At 37.5% G+C, this 25,132-nt stretch overlaps 1 protein-coding gene across 2 annotated transcripts in view; it reads left to right on the forward strand.

Moving 5' to 3' along the window:
* Positions 1-25,132, forward strand: part of Grid2 (glutamate receptor, ionotropic, delta 2) — a 1,023,751-nt gene that overhangs the window by 784,740 nt on the left and 213,879 nt on the right. For both annotated transcript variants that reach the window (XM_013029731.1, XM_013029732.1), the window contains one exon: positions 11,187-11,499. In XM_013029731.1, the coding sequence (XP_012885185.1) occupies positions 11,187-11,499 (313 nt within the window). The remainder of the gene's footprint in view (positions 1-11,186; positions 11,500-25,132) is intronic.

A 25,132-nucleotide genomic window follows, 5' to 3' on the forward strand; every position in this document is an offset into this window, starting at 1 on the left:
CAACTCCTCATACTCAGGTAGGTGCTACTATTACCCCAATGGTGCAGACAATGAAACAGTCAGAGGGTAAGTAGGCTTCCATGGCCACTGAACTAAATTGTAAGCCATTCACATGTCATACCCAGGCAGTATGGCGTAGAATCCAGGTGATTTCTGAGCCCTTCACTAGTTACAGAGAGAAACAGAGTGATGAGATGATTTTCTTCTGCAACTAATTTTCATAATATAAGCTAAAGGACAGTAAAGACAATGATACAGGGGCTGGGAAGGTGGCTCAGTGGTAGAGTGCTTGCCTTGCATGCATGAGACCCTGGGTTCAATTCTTCAGCACCACATAAGCAAAAAGAAAAAAGCTGGAAGTGGCACTGTGGCTCAAGTGGTAGAGTGCTAGCCTTGAGCTGAGGAGCTGAGGGACAGTTCCCAGGCCCAGAGTTCAGGCCCCAAGACCGGACCCCCACCAAAAAAAAGACAGTGATACACAGAATTTCAGCTTAGGTGTTTTTAAAACCTGAACCATTGAAAAGGTTGGATTCTGGGTTGAGCAGAAGTTGAAAACGAAAATTACATGGAGAAATGCCAGGAATGTTACAAAAAAAAAATCTACATTTTAAAACTTCCCCCAAATTGCACTTATTTTGTAAAAGACCTGTCCCTTCTAAAAATAAAAAAAATAAAACTTTTGCATTATCTATCATGTCTTCATGATCTATCTGGATCACTTGCAGCTGCTGTCTATCTAGACAGACTTTATTTTTCTTTGTAAATTTTCAACCCCAGCAAAATTGTCACTTTTTTTTTCCATAGTGCTTTTGAAGTACTCCTATCTCTTGGTAGTCTTGTCTTCTGAGCACACATATTCCACATCTTTTCAAAAAACCCTCTTGAAATGAGAGAGTGGGTGGTGTGTGGGGGATTATTTTTTTGCATAGCACCTTGTTTAGAAGCAGAAAATTGTTTACTTTGGAAGCCAAGTGCACTTCAGAACACCCTCTATCCATTCATCCCATGCATTCTGAATGCATATTCTGGGCACTGTGCCTAGCATTATCGATAGAAAGAAATGGAAGATATTATTCCTGCCTTAAAAAAAATCTCACAGTGTTTATGGGAAACAAATGTATAAAGCAAATATTAAAACACAGTGTGATGAAGGTCACACGGAGTCTAACCTACAAGGTGTTAGGACAATTCAGGGTCAGAGTAGCATCGCCTACCTGAAGGGTGGACAAAACCACAGATGAAGCGACATTTGAGCTGGTTTTGAAAATGAGCATGACTGGGAGAGGCAACAATATAAAGAGCTTGTGTCAGAATAAAGCGGCTTTTATTAAGTAGTCAGTGAAAATTATAAAAAGGTTTTAACAGAAGGAGGAAACATGATTTTTCATTTAAAATGATAGCTGAGGTTGAGCTAGATATGTTGGTGTGCTCGTATAATTCCAGCTATGTGTGTGGCACATCACTCTATCTGAAACAAATAAAAACAACAAGAGGGCCCAAGGCATGGCTCAAGTAACAGAACACTTGCCTAGCAAACATAAAATAGAGAGGGCGAGGGTGGGGCGAGGGCGGGGTGAGGGCAGAGTGGGGCCCGGCCCTCCCAAGGCCAGGCAACTAACTTGGGTCTAAGGATAGACTGAAGTCAGAAAGAAAAAAGACAAATGGCTTATCAATCACCAGAAAAGGAAAACGGGAATGTGCAAAGTAAACCAAGCAGCAATAGAAGGTTAACATAAATAATACAGTTGCTAAAACAACCAATATGCTAAGATAAAATCAACAGGTTAGTAACTCAGAGAAAGTAAAGGAAGCAATCAAATAGAGTCGGGTCTGTGGCTCCGTTAGCCAAGTGTACGATCATCCTAGCCCCTGCCTAAAAAACACCTGAAGACTCCTTCTGATGAAATGTTGCAATGACCATACAAATGGGTGTACTGTTCCTGTGGCAAGGGTGCTTACTCAGCAGGATAAAGTAACCTCTAATGGCACATGCAAAATACTGCACTTGGCTTAAGTGAATGTCACTTAAATTTTACTTAAGTGAAAGTTCCAGAGGGACTTCTAATGAAGGTTTCCTGTGATTAATATCATAACAGAATATGTCGGGGGAATGGACATGTGCAATTGGAAAACTGTTTTAAAACCACCATCTGCCACTCATCACAAAGGACCCTATGGAGTCCAAACTAGCCTTGAATTGTCCCAGATACCATTTCTTGGAGTTGCAGCTCTCTTGTTCAGCCCATTGCCATATTACTTGTGTGTGTTTTGCTCAATTCTTTGTGTATCAGTATAAGCCAGGCAGGAGGCACAAAAGATAGATGTTGTCATGGGAAAATATTTGCAGGTCTGAATATTAAGTATTCACAATTAATCCACTGGATATGTGTATAAGATGGAGCTGAAAATGATGTAGATCATACAAACTTGGGTGTATACAAGGAGAAATGGCCTGAAATATTGGTTGAGGTTAGAGAAAGATTTTTAACACTGATGAAGGAAAAGAGGAAAGAAAGCTCTCAAAAGGGAAATAAATTATGCAGATGTCAACGTTCAGTCAATGGTTGTAGGACAATTTTCTAAATTTGCAGGTGATATTTAATTGGCAGGCATGGCAAACTGCAAGGAGCACTTCAATCAGATAAAGGACTTGAGTCATTAAGCACTTGGTCTAATAGATGGCAAGCACAAATAAGTGGTGAATAAGTAAGTCTTAGAGCAAAGCTAAAGAACAGATAGTGAATATTTGCCAAAGAGAATGGTGCTGCCCAAGAGTGGTTCTTGGATTTGAAGGAGAACTTATAGGAAAGGACAGGCAAATTTTCAGGAAAATATATGTAGAATTAAAAAGTCTTGGTAGGCTATCGGTGATAAATTAATGGACTACTGCATCAGTCAAAGCCAGGGTGATATAAAAACTGGGATTATGATGAGAAAAATCTCATAACTGGAGGATATATAAATCCTGAAATCTACTGATGGGTATTGAAATGCCATCTATTACCTAGATCTTCATCCATCTCAAGCCATGGTTTAGGAGAAATTTAATGAATAAAATAACTTCCAAATACGAAAAGGGAGTGCATATTTGTGAGTCTATCCTACACAAAATTTAAAGGACAGTCCAACCAGGGAATTTTGTTTGATTCCATAGGCAATAAGAGTCAGGTATTGTGATTGGAGTGCCTAGTCACTTTTATTTTTTTTGGGGGGGGGGGTCCGGTCATGGCTCCTGAACTCTGGGCCTGGGCGCTGTCCCTCAGCTCTTCAACTCAAGGCTAGCACTCTACCACTTGAGCCACAGTGCCACTTCCAGCTTTTTTTTTCTTTTGCTTATGTGGTGCTAAGGAATTGAACCCAGGGCCTCATGCATGCAAGGCAAGCGCTCTACCACTGAGCCACCTTCCTAGCCCCCCTAGTCACTTTTCTTTAGAATGCAAACTTTTAATTAAATAAAATCTAGAGTAGTGTGAAAATTATAAACACAGAAAAATAGGTCCCATGTGCAAGAGGTTCAGAGTATATTTTAGGTTAGAAATAGACTTGATTTAATAAAAGAAGAACCCCATCTTTCCTTATGTCTTTGTAATGTTGAGTGCTTTACAAATAAAAAGATTGATTTTATATTGAAGAGGAATGGAAACATCCTTGAGAACAACATCCAAACCACATGGGAAACCTTTCATTATCCCTCCCTTCTAGCAACCCCCTCCAATAGAAAAACAAAACACCCTTCAAGGGCCTTTTGAAAACATACTTAATATTCAGAATGAATATTTGGAAGCAAAACCATGCCTTGAAAACAATTATCTTTTTTTTTCCCTTGGCTGTCATTTGGATCCTTCCAACTTCTATTGTTTAATGTCATGACGGTTCTAAGTTTCCTCTTCAAAATTTGTGACAATGTTCTAATGGTAGACTTTAAAATAAGTAAAGATTTCTCTGACTGCATAAGATGATGTTAAGCGAAATGAACCCCAAGGTAGGGACACAAGTGGTTATTTTTTTTCTTGCTTGCTATTGTTTCTAAGGTACCATGTGATTTTTTGTTGTTGTTTTGTATGTCCCTCCCCCATGGTATAACCCCTGTTTCCACTGTATTTGATGTTGGTATAATTTGTGGAGGGGAAGGGGAAAAACAAATCGTTTAAATAGGGATACAGGTGGACCCATTGCAACAATGAGATGTAGAAGTTGTTATGTTGAAAACGAACTTTACAACTTTGGTGGGGGGGGGGTTGGTTGGGGGAATGGGAAGGGATATGCTATGTTGAAAAATGAACTTTACAACTTAGGCGGGTGTGGGGGGCGGGATGCCCGTGCATGCGGGGAATGCAGTTAAGGAGATGGGAAGAGATGGTAAGGGAAAAACAAAGGAGGAGGCAACAATGCTTGATAGAAAATGTACTCATTACCTTGCTCATGTAACTGTAACCCCTCTGTACAGTATTTTCACAATAAAAAAACTTATTAAAAAAAGATTTCTGACTAAAAAAAACAAAAGCAAAAAAAAGCCAAAAAGTCCACAAACATTTATAATCTCATTCTAGAATGATTAAAACTTTCACTACAAGTTACAATAAAAACCCACTCAATCTTCTCCTTATCTTTGATTTGAAATGTGCATTTGTAGGCGGGCATTTCAGAAACAGATTGCTTCTGTATGCTCTACCCATCAGCCTTCAGATGACCTCTCTTGTAAACCAGGAAAAGTCTCTGCAGGACTGCAAAACTATTTTGGATGATTTGTTTCCTCAAAATACAGTATTATTTCTTGGGAATTGCAGGAACGGTATTCATTTTAAGAAGGATACAGAATAATGCCTGCAATATAAATAACCGAGATCTGGCTTCTCATTTGGCTTTCAGTATGTAGTTGTTGAGACCTAAGACATATCTGAAATTGTGAGGAACACATAAAAGGAGCAAACATATAGGAACATAAATCTATTTTCCAAGAGGTAGATAGCTAGATAAGGAAGGTGGAACAAAAGTAAGGAGAGGAGACTGAGTGAAGGAACCCTTTCAAATCATCAAAGAAACTATGAATTCCTCTAGAAAATAATTCTGAGGTAGTGAGCTAATTATTGGTGGGGGGAGGGAAGAGTAGTTTTATCTCCATCACATTGACTCTGCAGATAACCTGGAATCTTGGTTCTGATGCTTCTCCGGAGCTTAAGTAGGAAAATCTATCTTTTGTTTGTTATCTGTAGGATAAGAAATGGAGACAGTCAAAGATGTTCAAAGATGTTAACTCCTAGGGTGTTTGTGAAGATAAATTGAATTGATAATTAAAAAGTACTTGGTGCAGAGTAAGTAGTATAACAGGTAGCTAATAGCTCTAGTGGTAACATACTTGTATATCCCCTTAGAAAATGGAGTCACCGGGCTACCTGCTTTACCCTGTGCCAGGCTGTAACCATGTTCATGTTATTCTTACAAGGGTCTTACAAATAATGTTATTTAAAAGTAAATATGTGCTGGGATTATTAAGTCTCATCTGGAGGTCAGAATATTAATTACCTTAACAGCATTTTCATTTGTTCTGCTGAGAGATTATTCAATTCCTGCAGTACATTTGAAAATTAATGGACAGTATGTTGGTTTTTAATTGAATCTGAAATAACCTATAACAGGGATATATTAAAACATGTCTACTTTTCTTGCAAAGAAGTACATAAAATATTGACCTTGAGAAAATTAATGTTTTGTGATTTGTTTGACATTTTGATCTTTTTTTTGCCTTTTTCCTATTATGTAGGGTTGGTTTCTCCTATGAATAATTTTCATATCATACTTCCTTGTAAAGATATATTGGAATGAAAGTCAAAACTTAAATATAGTTCTCTTCACATATTAAGAAGTATAGAATGATAATATAGGAAGGTCATAATAATTCTTGACACTAAAATCTGAACTTTAGAAGGATTATTTTTGTGCTACTGGGGGTTTAACTCTGGGCCTTGACCTTGCTAAGCAGATGCTGTAGCTTGAGCCATGCTCTCTAATACGAGCCTCTCGCTAATGCTGAGCCACACCCACTAATGCTTAATGATGGTACAGAGCAACAGCCCCTAACACGGAGCCACGCCCCAGCACTAGAAGTTTTCTTTTGAAAAATGTTCTAAATATCCCCAGTTCCACTCCATTCACTGTTCACAGGGCAACCGGAAGTGCTGAGATATTCATAATTGTGTATCTGTAATTGACAGATACTAATATTTATTTGCATTTCTTCCTTCCTTCCTTCTCTCTCATTTTCTCCTTTTCTTAGCCTTTCATCAATAATTACTCTTATCCAAGAAAACATGGAATCTTACCAATGTAACTCTGGTTGAAGACCACGAAATATCAAATAATAGTTATTAAAAACCTGCCAAGAAATTTAGTTCTCATGAAGAACAACGTTAAGCGTGTTGGGAATAATCTATCTGAATATGTGCAGCTCATATTCAATATTTTAATTTTTTCCCTCTGATCAAGGCAAATTGATAGTTCAACAGGTCCAGGTTGCTTCACAGAAAGAAAGATTACAATGGCTGCAGCAGAGATTGGGGGGAAAAGAAAGGTAGAATTTGAATAGATACATAAGGAACTGGAGTGCAGGAATAAAATGATGAGAGTTAAAAATAGAACAACTGAGAGAAGTCATAAGTAAAATCAACAACCACAGATTATTCATAAAGCTGGTGAGTTTCATGAAAGAAAGGGTGTCCATTGAAGGAGACATTGGAAGACAAGTAGAATTGAATTTCAGGAGAATGGTCTTGCCCAACTCAAATCTGAGGTACATTTGAAATATTTATAGAAATGTCCATCAGATAGTTGAATAAATCAGCACAGACTCCGAATTCCAAAGGAAAAGCACAAACACCATCAGATACCACTAAGAAGCCAAATCAGATAAGCACTTACTGGACTCCCTGGGATGCAGTAGTGAAAAAGATTCTGAAGTACTGTTTCCATGAGTGATATAAGCATAAAAACGTCTTCTGAGGAAGTGGTGCTGTGGCTCAAGTGGTAGAGTGCTCATCTTGAGCTGAAGAGCTGAGGGACAGCGCCCAGGCCCAGAGTTCAAGCCCCATAACTGACAAAAAAACAAAAACAAAAGTCTTCTGAATCATCATTGGCCAATATCTTTCATTTAAGTTAAGGATACTTGGCAAGAAAAAGAAATATTCCAAAGACTAGAAAGGTGAAAACAGGAAAATGAAAAGGAATGTCAGAGTGACTAGAATGTGTGAAAATCAGGACTGACCTTTAGATGAAATGGACACTAAAAAGAGAAAAAAAGACATTTGCTAAAGTCAGACTGGGGTCATACAGAATAGAAGTGGGAAAGACTTTTTCCTTCTTTGCTCTTATTTTAGTGAGAAAGAACTAAAGAGTCTTTGAATCCAGCAAACAGTATGGTGTCACATACATGAGGCAAGAAAAAGTATCTGAAAATTTGAAATGGAAAAAGACTGATAAGTTCACTGAGTGGAGTTGACCTTCAGTGAGCAAGAAGCACCTCTTTTATAAAAATGGTTTAAAAAAAGGTTGAGTATTAGCCATAAATTGGGAAGTAGTGTGAATTTTAATCTTTATATATTCTATGTTCATAAAACAACAGTAAAGGTAATTGCCCAAAAGCTGGAGTGGCTAGTGGAAAGATGAAAGGTTATATGAAAGCAAAGATTTGAAAGTACACAAGTAAGTTGATCAAAGAGAAACATAAGAAAGATTGAAATCATTAATTATTGGTAACCATTTCTGATTACATTTAGAGATATGTAGGAAGTTTTAGGACCAGCTTTCTGAATCAGTGGTCGCTGGGTTTTTTTTTTTTCCTGCTCCATTGTGGATCTCTAACGTAAATGCTGATAATCACATACTCATTGGTCACACGCATCTGCTAAAATTCAGACAGAAAACTGTATATGTTTGTGTATGCATCATATGTCTGGTGTGTGTGCATTGGATGTTTGTGTGTAGACCTCTGCAGTTTGAAATGTTCAATATATGATTCTGATATGCCCTCTACAGGGAAGATGATAAATATCCTTGAGAACAAAACTACCATGTGTTGAAAGTGAACCAGAATTTAAGAATTTCTATGTAGATATGTGGCAAGTTATTGTTTTATTTACTGATATTTTAACTGTACACAACAATGCTTGATAAGAAATGTACTCATTACCTTGCCCATGTAATTGTAACCCCTCTGTATGGTATTTTCACAATAAAAAAAACAGCAAAAAAAAAAGACACACAAAATATCCTGTTCCTCTTCTTTAAATAAATAAATCTTTAGATACTCTTATTTCAGTATACAAATTCATTCTTGGCTGCTGGAAGTATCCATTATTAAAAAATCAGTTGTTCCAAAGTATAATCACTTAAATGTGAAACAATTATTTGTTAACAAAATATTTATGAACATCCCACATGTATTAACTCAACACAGTGTCAGCAACTTTCTCTGTAGGTAGAATTTTCTGGCTTGGACTGAGTTATTAAGTGCTTTGGGTCACTAGTGCCTCAATTAGGAAATTACTGATCTTTGGCATTTTACTGTCAGGAGAACAGTATATGTAGCTTTTAAGTCTTTAATTGAGTCTCAGAGAGTTATTTATTCACCATTAAGATCAAGATAAATGGGTCATCTCACACAATAGCGATAATAAACAGTTACATTCATTTCCCAAATAGATAAAAGGAAGCCTAGAAAAGATAGAAGTAGAGAGCTGAGAATCCAGGATATATCTGAAGAGGACCAATTTCCAATATCTGCCTATGAAATATATGAGCTTAAAAAACAATAGACATTATTTATTTACAAGTCCATTTTCATTTAACATTATGTTTAATACACTTCATTTAATAATTCTAATCTTACAGTTCATATGATAATATGAACTTTTCTGGGACTTGAACTCTGGGCCTGGGTGCTGTCCCTCAACTCTTCAGCTCAAGGCTAGCGCTCTACCACTTGAGCCACAGTGCCACTTCGGTTTTCTGGTGATTTATTGGAGATAAGAGTCTCATGACTTTCCTGCCCAGGTTGGCTTTGAACCCAGATCCTCAAATCTCAGCCTCCTAAGTAGCTAAGATTACAGGCATGAACCACTGGCACCCGGCTTAAACTACAATTTTTTGTTCTAATTTTGTTTTTGTCTTTTAAGAAAAGACATTACCAGTTACCCTAACTTCCTCTAATGATTCTTTCAGAAAGTGAGTGGTATTTTGGAAAAATGACCAATCAGGAGGTCAAGCTCACAAAAGTACTAACTTTTCTTTTCTTTTTTTTCCTTTCCTTTTCTTTTCCTTTTTTTTTTTTTTGTTGTTGTTGTCATGGGGCTTGAACTCAGCCTGGGCTTTGTCCCTGAGCTCTTTTTGCTCAAGGTTAATGCTCTGTAACAGCTCCACTTCTGGTTTGGGAGTGGTTAATTGGCAATTTAAGAGTCTCGTGGACTTTTCTGCCTGGACTGGCTTCAAATGGTGGTCCTCAGATCTCAGCCTCCTGAGCAGCTAGGCTTACAGGTGTGAGCCACCAGTGCCCGGGTAAAATTACAAACTTTGAAGCAAAAAAAAAAAGCTGTTTCAGTACTGTCCTCTGCATTGCATTGTTGTTGTTATTAGTGTGTTAGTGTGTTTTATTTGTGCCAGTACAATGTCTTGAACTCGTCACTTACTTGTTCACAGCTGTTACTCTACCATTTGAGCCACACCTCTGGGCCACCATTTGCTAGTTGGTTGGACATGAAGTCTCTTGGACTTTTCTGTCCTGTCTGACTTCAAACTGTGATTCTCAGATCTCAGCCTTCTGCTTCAGTAGAATAAGAAGAGTGAGCCACAAGTACCCAACTTAACCTCTGTATTTATTAACATAGAAAAAAAAGTAAACCAAATTCCCCAAATTTTTATTTCTTCACCATTGAGATGGCAAGAAAACCCACACAATTCATAGCTCATTTTAAGGATTAAGTGAAAATATATACAGATGTTTAGCCTTGGATAGTAATAAATAGACAAGACCCTTGTACATGTGTGGACACACACACACTTGTTCAACTTTTGCTAAAATATTTCTGAAGAACATTTCTACTAAAAAAAAGTAGATTTAATTGGGTTTGATATTCCACTGTGCATATTAAATTCCTGGCTTTGTTTCTTTATCTTGGTATCCAAAAGCTATGAAATAAATGTCTATACCATTTCATAAGACTATAAAAAAGAAGTAAAAATAACTAGAAGATGTTCAGCATTTCCTAGAGTTTGTATTTGTGTGGCAGGGCTTCCCACAGCTTTACTCACAGCCACATATCATATTTCAAGTCAGATGCATCTTTCAGATACTTAACTATATATATATATATATATATATATATATATATATATATATCCGATATAGTTAAATTCTATATATCATAGAATTAAAATGTGCAGTCATTTATTCTGTTTTACTGCAATTCTCTGATGCATCTTAAATAAGTAAAATAGCATGCACCAGAGTTGTGAGTACTGTCTCCTCAAACCTAAAGAGGCATGTGTTTAGAAGAACTACAACTCCATGACTTATCCACCATATTGATCATCAGTGGTTCATTGAATACTCCTGAAGTTCATACAGTATATGACATGACTTACTAGCCTGAAAGCTGTAACCAACCCATTAAGGTTAGGGCTCAATAGTATAGTTTTATGCAGAAAAATTTAAAGTAAGGGTAGCAATGTCATGTTAGAAATTTAAAATACACCCCTCCCCCCATGATTTACAAGTACAGAACATATTGAATATCTTGGAAATACTTTCTTACAATTTCTTGCATAAGTTTTTTCTTTGCTTCTGTGTTAATGATGACTTTGATTTTTAAAAAAAGATGTAAGGTGGGGGGGGAAACAATTCTTCCACATATTATTTTTGTCTGAGATATTCTTCACTGGCATTTCCAGGCACTGATAATATGAACAAGGTAATTTGTTTGACTCTTGGGGAGAGATTTACAGTAAAAAAAGAAAAAAAGTTAAAATTCACACAGCTCTTCTGTAAGAAGTCTGCAGGGTTTTCAGTGTATATAAAAAGGCTTACGATGTTCCCTCAGGCACCTATATTTTTTCCCTCAAGGCAAGCTGAGGTGCCACAAAGCCAACTGTGTTTTTTTTACACTATTAATGTATTCATTTTTCTTTCCATTTTTCAGAGAGCTGACATAGGGATTTCTGCCTTAACCATCACTCCAGATCGAGAGAATGTGGTGGACTTTACAACACGCTACATGGACTACTCGGTGGGCGTCCTCCTTCGAAGGGCTGAAAAGACGGTGGATATGTTTGCCTGCCTTGCACCGTTTGACCTGTCTCTATGGGCCTGCATTGCTGGCACCGTCCTTCTAGTGGGTCTTCTGGTCTACCTCTTGAACTGGCTTAATCCACCACGATTACAAATGGGATCAATGACGTCCACTACACTCTACAACTCCATGTGGTTTGTGTATGGATCCTTTGTACAGCAAGGTAAGTCTTCAACCCCTCCCAAATGTATTTGTTCTACTATAAAAAGAAATGTGACGTTTTAAATGCAGTATAGTCAGCTAATTCTGAAAATTCTGTTTCTGGCATCTATAAGAGTTCTAAAGGTTCCTCACAGCGCTGCTCAGGGGTGAGCAATGCCTTGCTATCTCTGGTGGATCTCAAACACAGCAAGATTCCAACAATAATGGCTCATTAGCTTTTGATGTAAGTTCAGTTTCATCAACAAAAGCAAAAGTGAATGTCAGAGGTAAGGTTCACAAGATTCCTCAAGATCAGATTTTTTTCTTCCCCAAACTCTGACTTTCTGAGAAATAGCTTGACTTTGATACAAACCACTTACTACTAGATAAAGTACTATTAAATTATTTATATCAGGGATGCTGGGATTTGTGCTTTGTTCAATGGTGTTATTTCCTCTATCGCACGTAGTCATGAGTAGTGAAAAGACATTCGTTAATTTAAGACTGTGGTAAGAAATATTATGTTTTCTCTTTCACTTCAATACATAATTTACTAGTGATTTCGCTTAGATTCTGTTATATTCAGAAGAATATATTTGCTCCGTGCGCCATACCTTTAAACTTCCCAGATTATCTTTGGTTCTCACGACTTCAGCATAGAATAATCTGTATTTTTCAGCTTGTTTGAATCTGTGTCCTGCACAGAGAAGGAAATGAGGGGATTGGTTGTCTTGGAATTTCAGTACATACATTGCACAGAATCAAGTGTTTCGTTAGAAACGTGATGCTTTTGCCTTAATGTGTACTCCTCTCACTGTGGGACCCTCCTTTCCACTTCCTTCTTTTTGTTCTCATTTAACTAAGCTGACTCTTTGTCTCCACTTCTATCCCTTAAACTTTTCTCACTTCTATCCCTTAAACTTTTGTAAGCATTAGAGTCTTGGGTTTATTTCTACATGACAAATAATGATGGAGGTCCCCGGTAGCTATAGAACTTTTAGTCCAATCTCTAAGTTCTTAATATAAATTAATTGCTATAGTAGAATATCTTTCAGCTTTTACATGGTATTAATTCAGTAATAATTTAATATATACTAGTTATTTAAGTTGAGACTTACTGGACATTGAATATTTCATGCAAAGCACGAGACACTGCCATCCTTGGGCCACAAGTCTCCTGAGAAGCAAACATGCCATCCATGAGTTATAATTATGGGCATAAGGCTCTGTCTTAGGGATTCATGCAAGCTCTTAGAGATTGTACAGGTAGGCTAGGCATAATGGTTCTTAACCTTAATCCTACCTACTCAGTAAGCTGAAATTGGAAGGATCACAATTTAAGGCCAACCTAGGCCAAAAACTCCTAAGATTCCATCTCAATGAATGAAAACACTGAGTTTAATGATAGGGGTCTATCATCCTTATTCTATAGAATAGGAGGGGCAGGATCCAAGTCAGTCCTGAAAAATATGAGAAACTATTTGAAAAATAATAAAAACCCAAAAGATTGGATGTGTGGCTCAGATGCTAGAGAACTTCCCTAGGAAGCACAAGGCCTTATGTTCAAACTCCAGGAACACCAGAGAGAGAGAGAGAGAGAGAGAGAGAGGCAATATATATAAGAAAGCTCATATATATATATTACATATAAAAGCTATATCTTAATATAGCAAAAAGCCTCTTTGCATTTGCTGTTATATAAACAGAGACATTATGTAAAGAATCTGAGGGATGAAAGGAGTGGAGGAAAGGAACCACAGCCAATTAGAACTAAGCTTCAGACCAAGAAATGAGAGCAAAATTAGGATCGATTCCACAGAGGGAAAACAGTAAAGATGAGGTTAAAGGTATGTTTGTTATTAAGAATTTGAACTGATGTTAGAGAAATGATCAACTCTGTAAAGACAGACTTGTTCACATATTGTGCTTATGTTAAGAATATATTGGAAATAAAAAGTAGTAAAATAAAATGTGAGACAACATTCCCAGTAACTGAGTAGAGTTGATGAACTGTAATGGCGTTGAGAGTTGAGAATAAAGTACTGATCAAATAGAACCAATGGAACTTGAATAACTAGATCAAAGTTTGGAAGGACAAAAAGGAGATATACTCTTATCCTAAATTTCTTATCCTAGATTTCTGGGTTCAAATTTGTGCTTGTTGATGTTAATCCCCTTGACAAAACGAAGGAAACAGAAAGAGCAGATATTTGTGGTATCTTTGAAACATCCCAGAGGCATTTCTAGTCCTTGCATAATGATTGATATATCTACCAGAAGCCAAGGGATATTTGGGCTAAGTATATATTTAGGAATAATGTAAAACATAATTCTAACCATAGCAATGTGAAAATTGTTTGAAGCTGTTGTTCTCAGCTATTGTTCTCAGCTATATATGTCTTGTCAATGACACTGGCTTAGAAAAGGCCCAAGACAGAGTTCCAAGAAAGTGATTAAGTAATTTAAGGAAGGGATTAAGACTGCAATGGTGACTGATTGACAAAGGTCACTAAAAAGATGCAAAGAAAACTCAAGAGTACCTGGCAGTATACATACCATATTAAGAAAAATAATTAAAGACTCGGAGTTTTATAGACAGTGTTAAAAATGTCAAAGAATCAAGCACAATTAAGACTTGAAAGGTATTTGTTGGATTTCTCAATAAATTGGTTATTGCAGCCAAAGGTTTGCCTTTCGTTGTTCTGTAAGGTCTGATGCTAACACTGGAGAACTCAGATTCGGTAATCATCAAAGATTCATTCACTTCACTCACATGTCTGGTGGTTTGTGCTATATGTGGTTCATGAGGTTTTAGTTTTCCCTTGAGGGCCTTTCCATGTGGTTTTCCTTCCTGGAATAGTTGGCATAGTGGTTAATTTCTCCATAGAGACCATCTCCAGAATTTTGTGGTCCAGATCAGCATGCATCCTTTCTTCAGAGAATATCCAGGATGTGCTTGCCTCATAAAATTTTACGAGAATTGGAGTGGCTCAAAATGGTGAAGTTATTAAATCGAACAAATTATATGTGTTTCAAAAAAAGGTATTTTCCAAATTAAAAACAATAGACTCTGCTGACAATAGTTGGATATAATAGGAAAATGGTTTAAGGTTACTGGCAAGATAACATATGAAGTGTGTAAAATAATAAAAGAAATTAGGAAGACTGGTAATGATAATGTAATGAAGAGTAAGAACAGAAAACAGTCGAGTCTTTGGAGGAAAAAGTAGCAAATGTCTTCATGAGATTAAAAAAGCAACTGTGGAAATACTAATATATGTGAAGTTTGTATTCACAACATAAGGCACACAACTCTAAATTATTGAAATGAAACAGGGGAGGACAAGTTTAAAGGATGTGTATGTGAATTCAGATTCCGGAAGGTAAACATTTGTGAAGAACTTCAAAGCTGGTGATTGAACTAAGGCACTAGAGAGCTAGATCCACCTTTTATGGAAACCCTCTGTAGAGGTTGCTGGCTAAGACTAGGAAGGAAGAAAATGAGCCATTCACCGAAGTCAGTGCCCTAGGAAGCATAAACAGGATGTTGATAGGTAGAAGCACTGAATAGGAATAAGAACTGGCATCAGCAGCTGTAATTCACCCATTCTCATCTCAATTCTTTCCATTCCCGTCATTTTGTCTGTGCTTTGTTGCAGCCATCACCAAACATGCTGATGACCCACGAATCTCTACTACACATCCTCGAACTTCTGACCTATACATCTGACCTATACATCACCTCGTTGTTGAATGTACCAAAAATAACACACACCGCACCATGACATACGTGGGATTCATCTTATACTTGGAACATCTTCTCTCCAAGCTTCTCATCTTCTTCTTCCAGGGGATGAATTACCATCCACATAGACACATACTAGAAATCTGAAAGCACTTCTTCTTTCTCCTAACTCATATTCAACAAGAATTCATTTTACCTCCAAATGCTTCTAGAGTTTGAAATCTCACATGGAGAGATTAGGTCTACCTCGTTTCCCACCTGAAGCACAGGAACTCATAATATCTCTTCCCTTCTTCAGTTTTGTCCCTTGGAAACAAACGATACTCGTACTTAAATATAACCAAAGTGATTGTTGCCATGGAAATCTGGACATGTGGTTGCCCTTCTTCCAATATTTCACTGACTTCTCAAAGGCCACAGTTTAAGAGGTTGGAGCTCTTCAGAGTTTACAAAATAGTCCACTAGCTGAACTACATTTCTGCTTCACATTTGATCGCAAAGTTACTATATACTACTTTTCACATCCTTCATGTTCAGACAACATTCGCTCTTTGCTCATGCTGCTACCTTTCCAATTTCTAGAATGCCTTTCTTACCAGCCTTCTCAGTCTGCATTCTCAATCTCTACTTTCCTATATCAAGGGTCTGTCCATTCTTTTTATCTCACATCTTTCAAGACATACATAGGGGCATCAACTAACTTTTGTTCTTCTCAAGACATATCAACCCTAGTACTTAACAGCATAATGCAGTTATCCTTTTTTTAATCATTTCTCACAAATGAAATAGTTAAAAGCCGGGTGTCAGTGGCTCATGCATATAATCCTAGCCACTTAGGAGGCTGAGATCTGAGGATCTGGGTTCAAAGACAGCCCAGGCAGGAAAGTCCATAAGACTCTTATCTCCAATAAGCCACTCGAAAATTGGCAGTGGCACTGTGGCTCAAGCGGTGGAGCACTCACCTTGAGCTGAAGAGTGCAGGGACAGCGCCCAGGCCCAGAGTTCAAGCCCTAGGACCGGCAAAAAAAAAATGAAATAGTTATAAGACACTATCTTCAAAATTCCTGTGCTCTTGTACTTATTGGATGGTTGGCAAATGCATGTTTACCAACTCAGTGGATGAGTGACTGAATGTTAAATGAGTAACTAAATAAAATATGGAGTAAACTGTATTACTATATTAGATTATAATCTAAAACCTCACCTAAATTCTTCCCCTGTGACCTCAAATTCATGACACAAGATATATTTACTTACAGTGTCTCTCCTGAGTGTATTGTATGACAAGCTAAATTGAGAACGTTATAAATAAGGTCTTCTATTGTCTGCAGAACTATTTTTGACAATGCTGACGTGAGTGTGAATTGGCTTTTTGAGTTCTCTCTCGAGGTCACCTCATCTCAATATATTCAGGGCATACTCTTCCTAAAAAGATAAATAGAATCACCCATATGGTTAGCATGCTTTTCTACTTCTATAAACATGCATTAGATATCAGCAGTCATAAATATGTTAAGCACTTTTCTGTCCCAATTGCTCCCTAAAATGTGTTACACAGCCTGTAAGTTGATTGTACATTTATATAAATTCATAATAATGGATAATGCTGAATTGTGTATAATTAACTAATTCATCTTTGCAAAGCTGCTATTCTTTCATTTGTGCACAATGAAAAGGTGAATTCATTAAAAAGATACTGAGAACATCATTATGCTCTGATTAAAAATAAATTAAGCAAAGGCTCATAAACCCTGTGAAAAAGAGAATCAATCAATGGCAGTATCCATGCATAGGCAACCAAGTTGGAGTTACTGATAATTTCCAATAAAAATATTGCCTCTTAAGAGGAAATACAGCTGTTCTTTCAAAATTAAATCTTTATTGACCTGCTCTTCTAGACTGAATAGGTATAAAGAGACATTTCATGTGTTATCAGATAGATTTCTGAAAAAGAGTTCAGGGACAGCTAAAAGTGGAAAAAAATGTTGTCTATGTGACTTGTTTACTAATGCTGATATTTTAAAAGTCTGTGATTTCAAAAACACTCTGGAAAAGCAGTTCAGGGAATTCAACTGTGCAAAAGCAATATGGTCCATCATAGAGATAAACTCAGTACATCTGTGTGGCTGAAACATTCGAGCTGGCGAATTAGGTTGTTAAATGCACGAATGAGGGACCAATTTTATACAAGTTTTTTTTTGTTTTTGTTTTTGTTTTTCCATTTTTCATCTGCCCTCATCTCCATTTCCACATGATTCTTCTTGAAATTAATATACATAAAAACTAGGGTTTGCCTTTTGATGATCTCTTATGTTTTGTTTATTGGCACTAAGTCCTCATGTTATTTTAGCCCCCAAGGACTTTAGTGATTGGCTCATAAACATGGCTGTAGGTAATGGATTTGCTGTTTACATACAAATGAAAGATGAGAGGACATTTCTAGTTATTTTCAAATGATCCTATCTGATTCTATGAATTATGTGTATTCATCATTATGTAAAATACTTAAAGCAACCACATACATAATTGTCAGCACGCATTCATTAGTAGAACCAAAAGGGAAGCCAAGGACAATCATGATAACTGTTTGTGTCTTAGGTCTACTGTCTACCATGCCTGGCTGTGTTGTTTGAATGTGGCAACGAATGAGAAAGCCACAGTCCTTATAAGCATCTTCTATACAATATTAATGAAAATGTCACATAAATCAGGACCACAACAAACTAAAGGTAGAAGCAGAGACAGTTATTGCAGAGTTCAAAGGAGGGCAATTCCTCTGGCAGTTGCCTTGAAGATCAATTTAGTTCTACAGACACTAGGGATGAGGAGATCGAGGGTCTTTCGGAGCGGAAGAAATGCTAAAATTAACTTGATGGTAGTACACAAGAGTTAACATGAGAGGCATCCCACTGGCTTTTAAGTCCCAGGATAACTTTTGAAAAACAACCAAGCTCTTCTGCTGCCAGATGGACTACGCCATTACCGAGATTCACAACTTTTTCCCTTGCACCAAAAAAAAAAAAAAAAAAATGAACCCGAAGAGAGTCTTCTCTGTCTATTGAACTGGGACTCAGGAGATTGTTGATGTGGGTACACCTATCTCTTTAAAACCACACAGAAAGTAAACACAAGGACATCCATTTTCTAGTGGCGTTCTCGAAGATGTGAAACCTTACCAACATCCTGTGTATGAAATCCCGAAAGACTCAAGCCGTGCAAAACAGTCGCTAAAGTCATTCTTTTGTGATGCTATCTGCTATTTCCTATTCAATTTGAATAAGACAGAAATTATATTGGCTAGCTCTGTTGTTTACTGACGCTAATGAACACAGGGAAAATGAGAGTCATTCCAGTGACAGGTTGACTGGGCTATGAAGACAAATTCCTTTTGACGTTCTGTCCTTACAGGTATTAACGCCAAAAGGGGCTCCGTGTAATTTTTATTTAGGTTTAAACAACATCTCTGTTGTTGTTCATTATGATTGGCAGTCCTTAAGAAAGAGTGCCAAGTGCTCTGTCAGATCCACTTGAGAGTTTCTCTGTGCAGATTTGAAAACGTGACAAGGCGTTCACTGTCTGTCTTTGTATCACCATAATTCTCCAGCCCTTAAGAAATAAATTGTTGAAATTTAGCCAACAAAGAAGAGACACTCTTGTGACTAGAAAAGGACAGTCTGATGATCTGTATGAATTTTGGTTGACATTCCTCATGGACTCTATTGACATGAACAATGATTCCATGCAATTCATGCATGCAATATGCTCCTGAAAACCATTTGAGCCAGAAAATCCTTTGTTATTTTTTTAAAATTAATTCATGTATTTATTTTTTATTTATGTGATACAAAGAAATCGAACCTAGGGCTTCATGCATACTATGCACACACTCTACCACTAAGCCACATTCCCAGCCCTCATTTCTTTTGGAATCTATCCTGGGGATTGAACTCAGGGCGTGAGGAGGTCCCTGAGCCTTTTTGCTCAAGGTTGGTACTCTACCACGGAGTCACAACTCCACTTCTGGCTTTTGGGCATGAAATTGGAGGTAAGTCTCACAGGCTTTCCTGCCCAGGCTGGCTTTGAAAAATGATTCTCAGATCTCAGCCTCCAGACCAGCTAGGATTACAGGCATGAGCCACTGGCATCAGGGTCCTTTGTTTTAGCATGGAGCTTTGAAGAGTTTAAAATAGTTTAAAACAGAACCTGAGTCCCAAATCAGAATTGTGCTTATACAAGTTCTTCTGAGAGAAAAAAAATGCTTTCTTGATTCCTACAAACCACCTTTGAGTATATTTCATGATCTACTTTGAAAATGAAGACAGCATTTAACCTCATTCCATTGGGCATCCTTATATGCCAACTGTATTGTTCCTAACACTGGGTTTGAGATTTCCATCTTCAGCTCATGAAAATAATGGTGCTGGGAGCCTTCTCTTGATTTTTTTTTTTTTACATTCAGAAAGCAGAACATTTCCAAGGTACAATAGAAAGTGTAAATCCACATTATGTATGTCAGTCATCGCATATATCTGTGCTTTCTGTTCTTAACTTTTTTTGGGGGGGGAGGGTCTGGTCGTGGGGTCTGAACTCTGGGCCTGGGCGCTGTCCCTCAGCTCTTCAGCTCAAGGCTAGTGCTCTACCATTTGAGCCATAGCACCACCTCCGGCTTTTTTTTCTGCTTATGTGGTGCTGAGGAATCGAACCCAGGGCCTCATGCATGCAAAGCAAGCACTCTACCACTGAGCCACCTTCTCAGCCCCTCTTAACTTTTTTTGATCGTACAGAAAATTGAATCCAAGACCAACTCTAACAATTGATGCACCACCAGCCCTTTTGTTTATATCTTTGTTTTTGAGATAGAACTTTGCCACGTCAGGGTTTCAATGCTCATAGTTCTTCTTTCTGCCTCCCAGGTTTACATGCGCATTCCATCATACACAGCTCATCCACACAAATAATTTGTCAAGTACATTCTTTATTAAAATATGGGGGGGCAGGGAGTGGTGTGGTTGTGTGTGTGTATGTTTGTGTGTTTGTTCATATGTCAAAACTTAGCAAAAGACCAAAGCATGACCCCTGCTTCCACGCAGTGGACACATAAAATTGTTCTCTGATTTGTAGCCATGGCCAAAAGTTATAGAGTCTTTTTGTATTTACAGCTCTGTCTCTTGGACTCTAAATTAGCAATCCACCTGGGACAGCCTCACAGTCTGCTGTATCTGCTCCAGTTGTTTCTTAGCAGTCCATGTTTATATCCATTGTTTCGGCTCAACTCTAGCGTGCCCTAACGTTTCTTCTGCCTTGACCATTTTAAATTCTGCATTCCTTGGGAAACAGTTGCTTGGGTATTAAACGAGAATGATTTATCTCCTCTCAAAGATGACTTGCACAACACGGTGTCTGTCTTAGAATGTATAAGGGACACAACTAGAAAATATGTAGCACATTGTTGAGACACATTGATCACAGCCTTGAATTTATAGCTATACTCCTACTTAGCATACTGAATTGGGTCGAAAGTACACTGAGTCACAAGTTGCAAAGAGGATTACACGGAACATAAGCCAAATATTGTACCAATTGACAAAACTGGAAGAAATGAATTATTCCACCAGCTTTTCAAACTTGGCTTCCTGAACAACAAAACATAGTGTCATATTATTCAAAATGTTACTTTTAGCTATAAAATGTTATTCTACAATACAAATATCTAATTAAGCCCATGCTAATATCTGTGTGTTATCTTAAGAGATAGCTCAATTTTTTAAACTATTTTGCCCTCAAAAAGTAAAGATTGAAAGAGTCACGGTTACCAAGACTTTGTCTGAACAGAGTTAAGAAGGGTGCTTTGTGTTTATAACCCCAGCAATGTAGGAGGCATAAACAGGAGGATCACAGTTCCAAATCTTACCAGGCAAATAAAAAAAAAGGAGGAACCTTATTTAGAAAATAAAAAGTGAGCTTGAGCTGTGGCTGAGGTTGTATAGCCCCAGTGCCACCAAAAAAAAAGCAAAAAATTACCACCTGCTAGCTATATCACATAAGAAATGTTTCTTAACCACTGAGTGCCTCAAGTTCTCCAAATAATAATTACCTGCTTTATCAGGGTTCTTATTAGTTATTTACTGCTATCTTGACTTTGAAACCTTATGTTTGTTGGTTGGTGCACTGACACTTAAATGATGCCTCCAGTCTAGCTTGTTACGGGTCTTTGGGAAATAGAGACTTACAGATTTTACTGCATAAGCTAACTTCAAACTTTGATCCTCTGAATCTCAGCTTTCTAAGTAAGTGGGAGCCACTGGTACCTTACTTCATCAGGCTGTTGAAACCAAAATTTTAAGATACCATGGGAAATAAAACAAAAACAAACACAAAAACTTAGCACTGTGTTCATGACCAATCATTTTTATTGTCTGGCCCTGTTTTCTGGTTACAACAAGATATGGAATCAGTCACATCATCTAGTGTTTTTTATCAAGTAACAACTACTGTTCCTCAAAGAAAATAAACAATACATTTTAAGAAGGAAATTGTAATTAGATGCAAGGAAATATACTAGGAAAAAAGTAGTCTAGCTTATGAACATCCTTATACTAACAAACTCATAGTAACCTTGTATCTTTCGACTAAACATGCAAAACTACAAAACTTATTTCCCTATGGAAAAATATCATTACCATGAACTCACTAGTTAGCTTCTGTTACTTTAATAAAATATGTCAGTCAGGGACCTGTTGACCTCTTGCAAATCCATACCTTTAAAAGACCTACCACAAAGAAAGACCCACTACATCTCTCAGCACCATTCTGGGGGCCACTACTTCAACCCATGAACTTTTGGGGACACTTGAGCTGTACCCACAGTTTACCAGATGACAGACAACAGGTGAGGATGGCCAGGGATTAAATAAACTGATGAAGCCCTAGTTATTGCAGTTACAAGTTTTGATTTTGCCTGCTTCTGTCTTATATATGAATTACTTTAGGTCTCAAAAACAATACCTAATTTTTTTCTTCTGATTTTAGTTTAAAGCCAGAGACTTATTATGCCAGTATTATAAAAGTAAAGTTTGCATTCGAACCATCTTTGACCCTGGTTCCAATGGCTCACACCTGCAGTCATATCAACTCAGGAGACTGAGACCTGAAGGATCTCAATGGGAAGACATTCAGGGAGAAAAGTTTATGAGTCTCCATTTCCAACTGACCACCAAAAAGCTGGGCTAGAAGCCTGATTCAGGTAGTAGAGTATGAGCTATGAGTAAGACAGCTGACTGAGGAAAGTATGGTCCTGAGCTCAAGGCCTAAAACCAGCCTACAACACATACACACACACACACACACACACACACACATCTTTGAAATTATCTAATTAAGCTTGAGAATGTAAAAATAAAGTTAATCATATTATTGAAATTCTTGAGAAGGAAAAGACACCTGGATATTTCCCCTAAAATTATTATAGGAGAATTACTCTTACTGGGAACAATTTTCAAATTCCTAAGTCAGTCACCAATCGCTGTTTAAAATAATTTTTGAGAGGTCAAACTTTAAATAAAAGTGACTTTAATTCTTTGATTTTTAGCTTTCAGGACGGTCAGACTTTCCCAACTGGGCTATATCTAAGGCCTTCTGCTTTATATCCCTTCTAAGGAACGTTAAATCCTCTAGAAATTCATTGTTGGGAGCGTAGTAAATCACTTAATAAATCATTCTATCTTGCTTATCTTTCTCTTGACATATATCTAGCAACAGTATCCATTGTCTTGTGACCATGTTAAGTTCTATTGAAGTTGCTTTTTTAATTATCTACACCATTGATTACAATTTCTACAATGAGACCAAAGTCCCTTTGTTCAAGGATATCTTGTTAAATTGGTGATGTGTTTGTTGCAGTAACCAATTTTTAAATAGGTAGAATATCTACTTTCCTGGAAGATTGATTTATTCTGCTGAAAAAATAGTTTATCATTCTAGTTATCCATTAGACATCTTAATAAATATGCAAGAACCCAAAATATGTTTGAATTCTTCTCTTATAGCTTATCCCTCCTTTCATAGAGTAGCAGTTATGTTCATTTCCATGAGCTGAGGAAATTTCTGCTCAAATTAAGTACATATTAAGTATGTAAGTATTAAATATTAAATTAAGCATGTATTAAGTATTAAGAACAAAGTATTTGGAGCCCTAAAGATTATTTATTCCATATTTATTGTCTACAATGTTCCACTCACTCACAATGAAAGCACCTTGTGTTATCTTTATAAGGAAAATAGTGATATATCCCTTTTTGATCTCATATTCTAGTAATTTATAAATAATAATAACTATGATAGATGGATAGATGATATATAATAAATACATAGATAGATCCATACATAGATGATTGATAGATAGATGGTGATGATAGAAGATAATGATGATGAAGATAGAGACGATAGACAGACAGACAGACAGACAGATAGATAGATATATAGATAGACAGACAGACAGACAGACAGACAGACAGACAGACAGACAGACAGACAGATAGATAGATAGATAGATAGATAGATAGATAGATAGATAGATAGATAGATAGATAGATAGATGTTCTCAAAACTCAAATGCCTTTGAAAAGAGTAGTTCAGAGCACCAGAACTTGACAGCACATTGGAATGGCTATAGTTTTCCGTTGCTTGATAATTGGATATTGAATAGGAAAAAGACACTGTGTGGGTGTCTGGGGAAGGATGGTCAGACCTACCCGGCCCTGCTCAAACAGCACAGAATAATTTACTAGATCTGTGTTCCTGTCTGTGTTGAAATTTTCACATTTGGTAGTCAGGGATCTTTACTGTTTTTATGGGATGGCTTTCTTACTAAGCAACTGTCTCCTGAAGATGTGACTTGGAAGATGTGTGTATTATGAAATGTTACATTTATTCCAGTTTGGCACTGGCCATGTTACAACCCTATAGCTTCCTTGACTGTGATTCGTGAGTTTGGCCTCAGTGTATACTACTTTAACATTGGAGAGACCCATGTTTTCTGCAGGTCATGCAAGAAAGTGAACATTGGCAGTTCCAGCATGCATGTTATAAATTGTGTGTGTGTGTGTGTGTGTGTGTGTGTGTGTGTGATTAAGTGACACGATTTCCATAGGCCTTGCTCATATTGGCTCTGTTACTTGCAGACTCAGGTCCCATCTGGCTTCTTCTCGAATGTGGAGAGGCCTGAACCATTTGGCACTGCTACTGTGACAGATGGTGCACAGAAGAGGCAGGGGCAGGGACTACAGCACCTTCTGTGATACCCACCCTGTACTATCATCAGGATGTGGTTAAACACAATGGAGTCGAGAGGACATCAACATCAAAGACCTGCTTAGAAGCACTGGCAGGCAGCAATGAATGGTCCCTTTCCGTTGCTGCTGTGGGCATGCTCACTTAGGAGTGAGAGCCTAGAGCTCACGTGTGCAAAACTGAATATCTACTCAGAGGGTCAGAGAAGCCCAAACTCCTCTTTACTAGGTCTAAATGGCAGGGAGACACTGCTGGTGCCAAGCAAGACTTTCTCTGGGCCTTCTTTTATTTTCCTTAGCAGACATTTGAGTATGATGGGGTCTCATTGGGGTATAAGAGTTCCCTTTGAGCAAATTCATGTCCTCTGTCATATTCTCAACTTTTCTCTCTTTTCCCTCTACCCCTCAGTATCTTCTTCTTTTCTCTTCCCCCCTGCTGACCCCTCTTCCACAGCCCCCCATGTGCATGTAGCCCAATTACCATCACAAAAGAGAGACTGGCGGTGTCAAATTGAACAAGTCCATAGTCTTCTCATGAAGGTTCCCCAGTTCTCTTGGGAGAGATGGAGCACAGAAGAATAAAAGTGCTAACATTCTCCATTTAGCTTCTCAATATTCTAATT

This window comes from Dipodomys ordii, unplaced genomic scaffold, assembly GCF_000151885.1.
Source record: "Dipodomys ordii isolate 6190 unplaced genomic scaffold, Dord_2.0 Scaffold122, whole genome shotgun sequence".
Taxonomy (NCBI): domain Eukaryota; kingdom Metazoa; phylum Chordata; class Mammalia; order Rodentia; family Heteromyidae; genus Dipodomys; species Dipodomys ordii.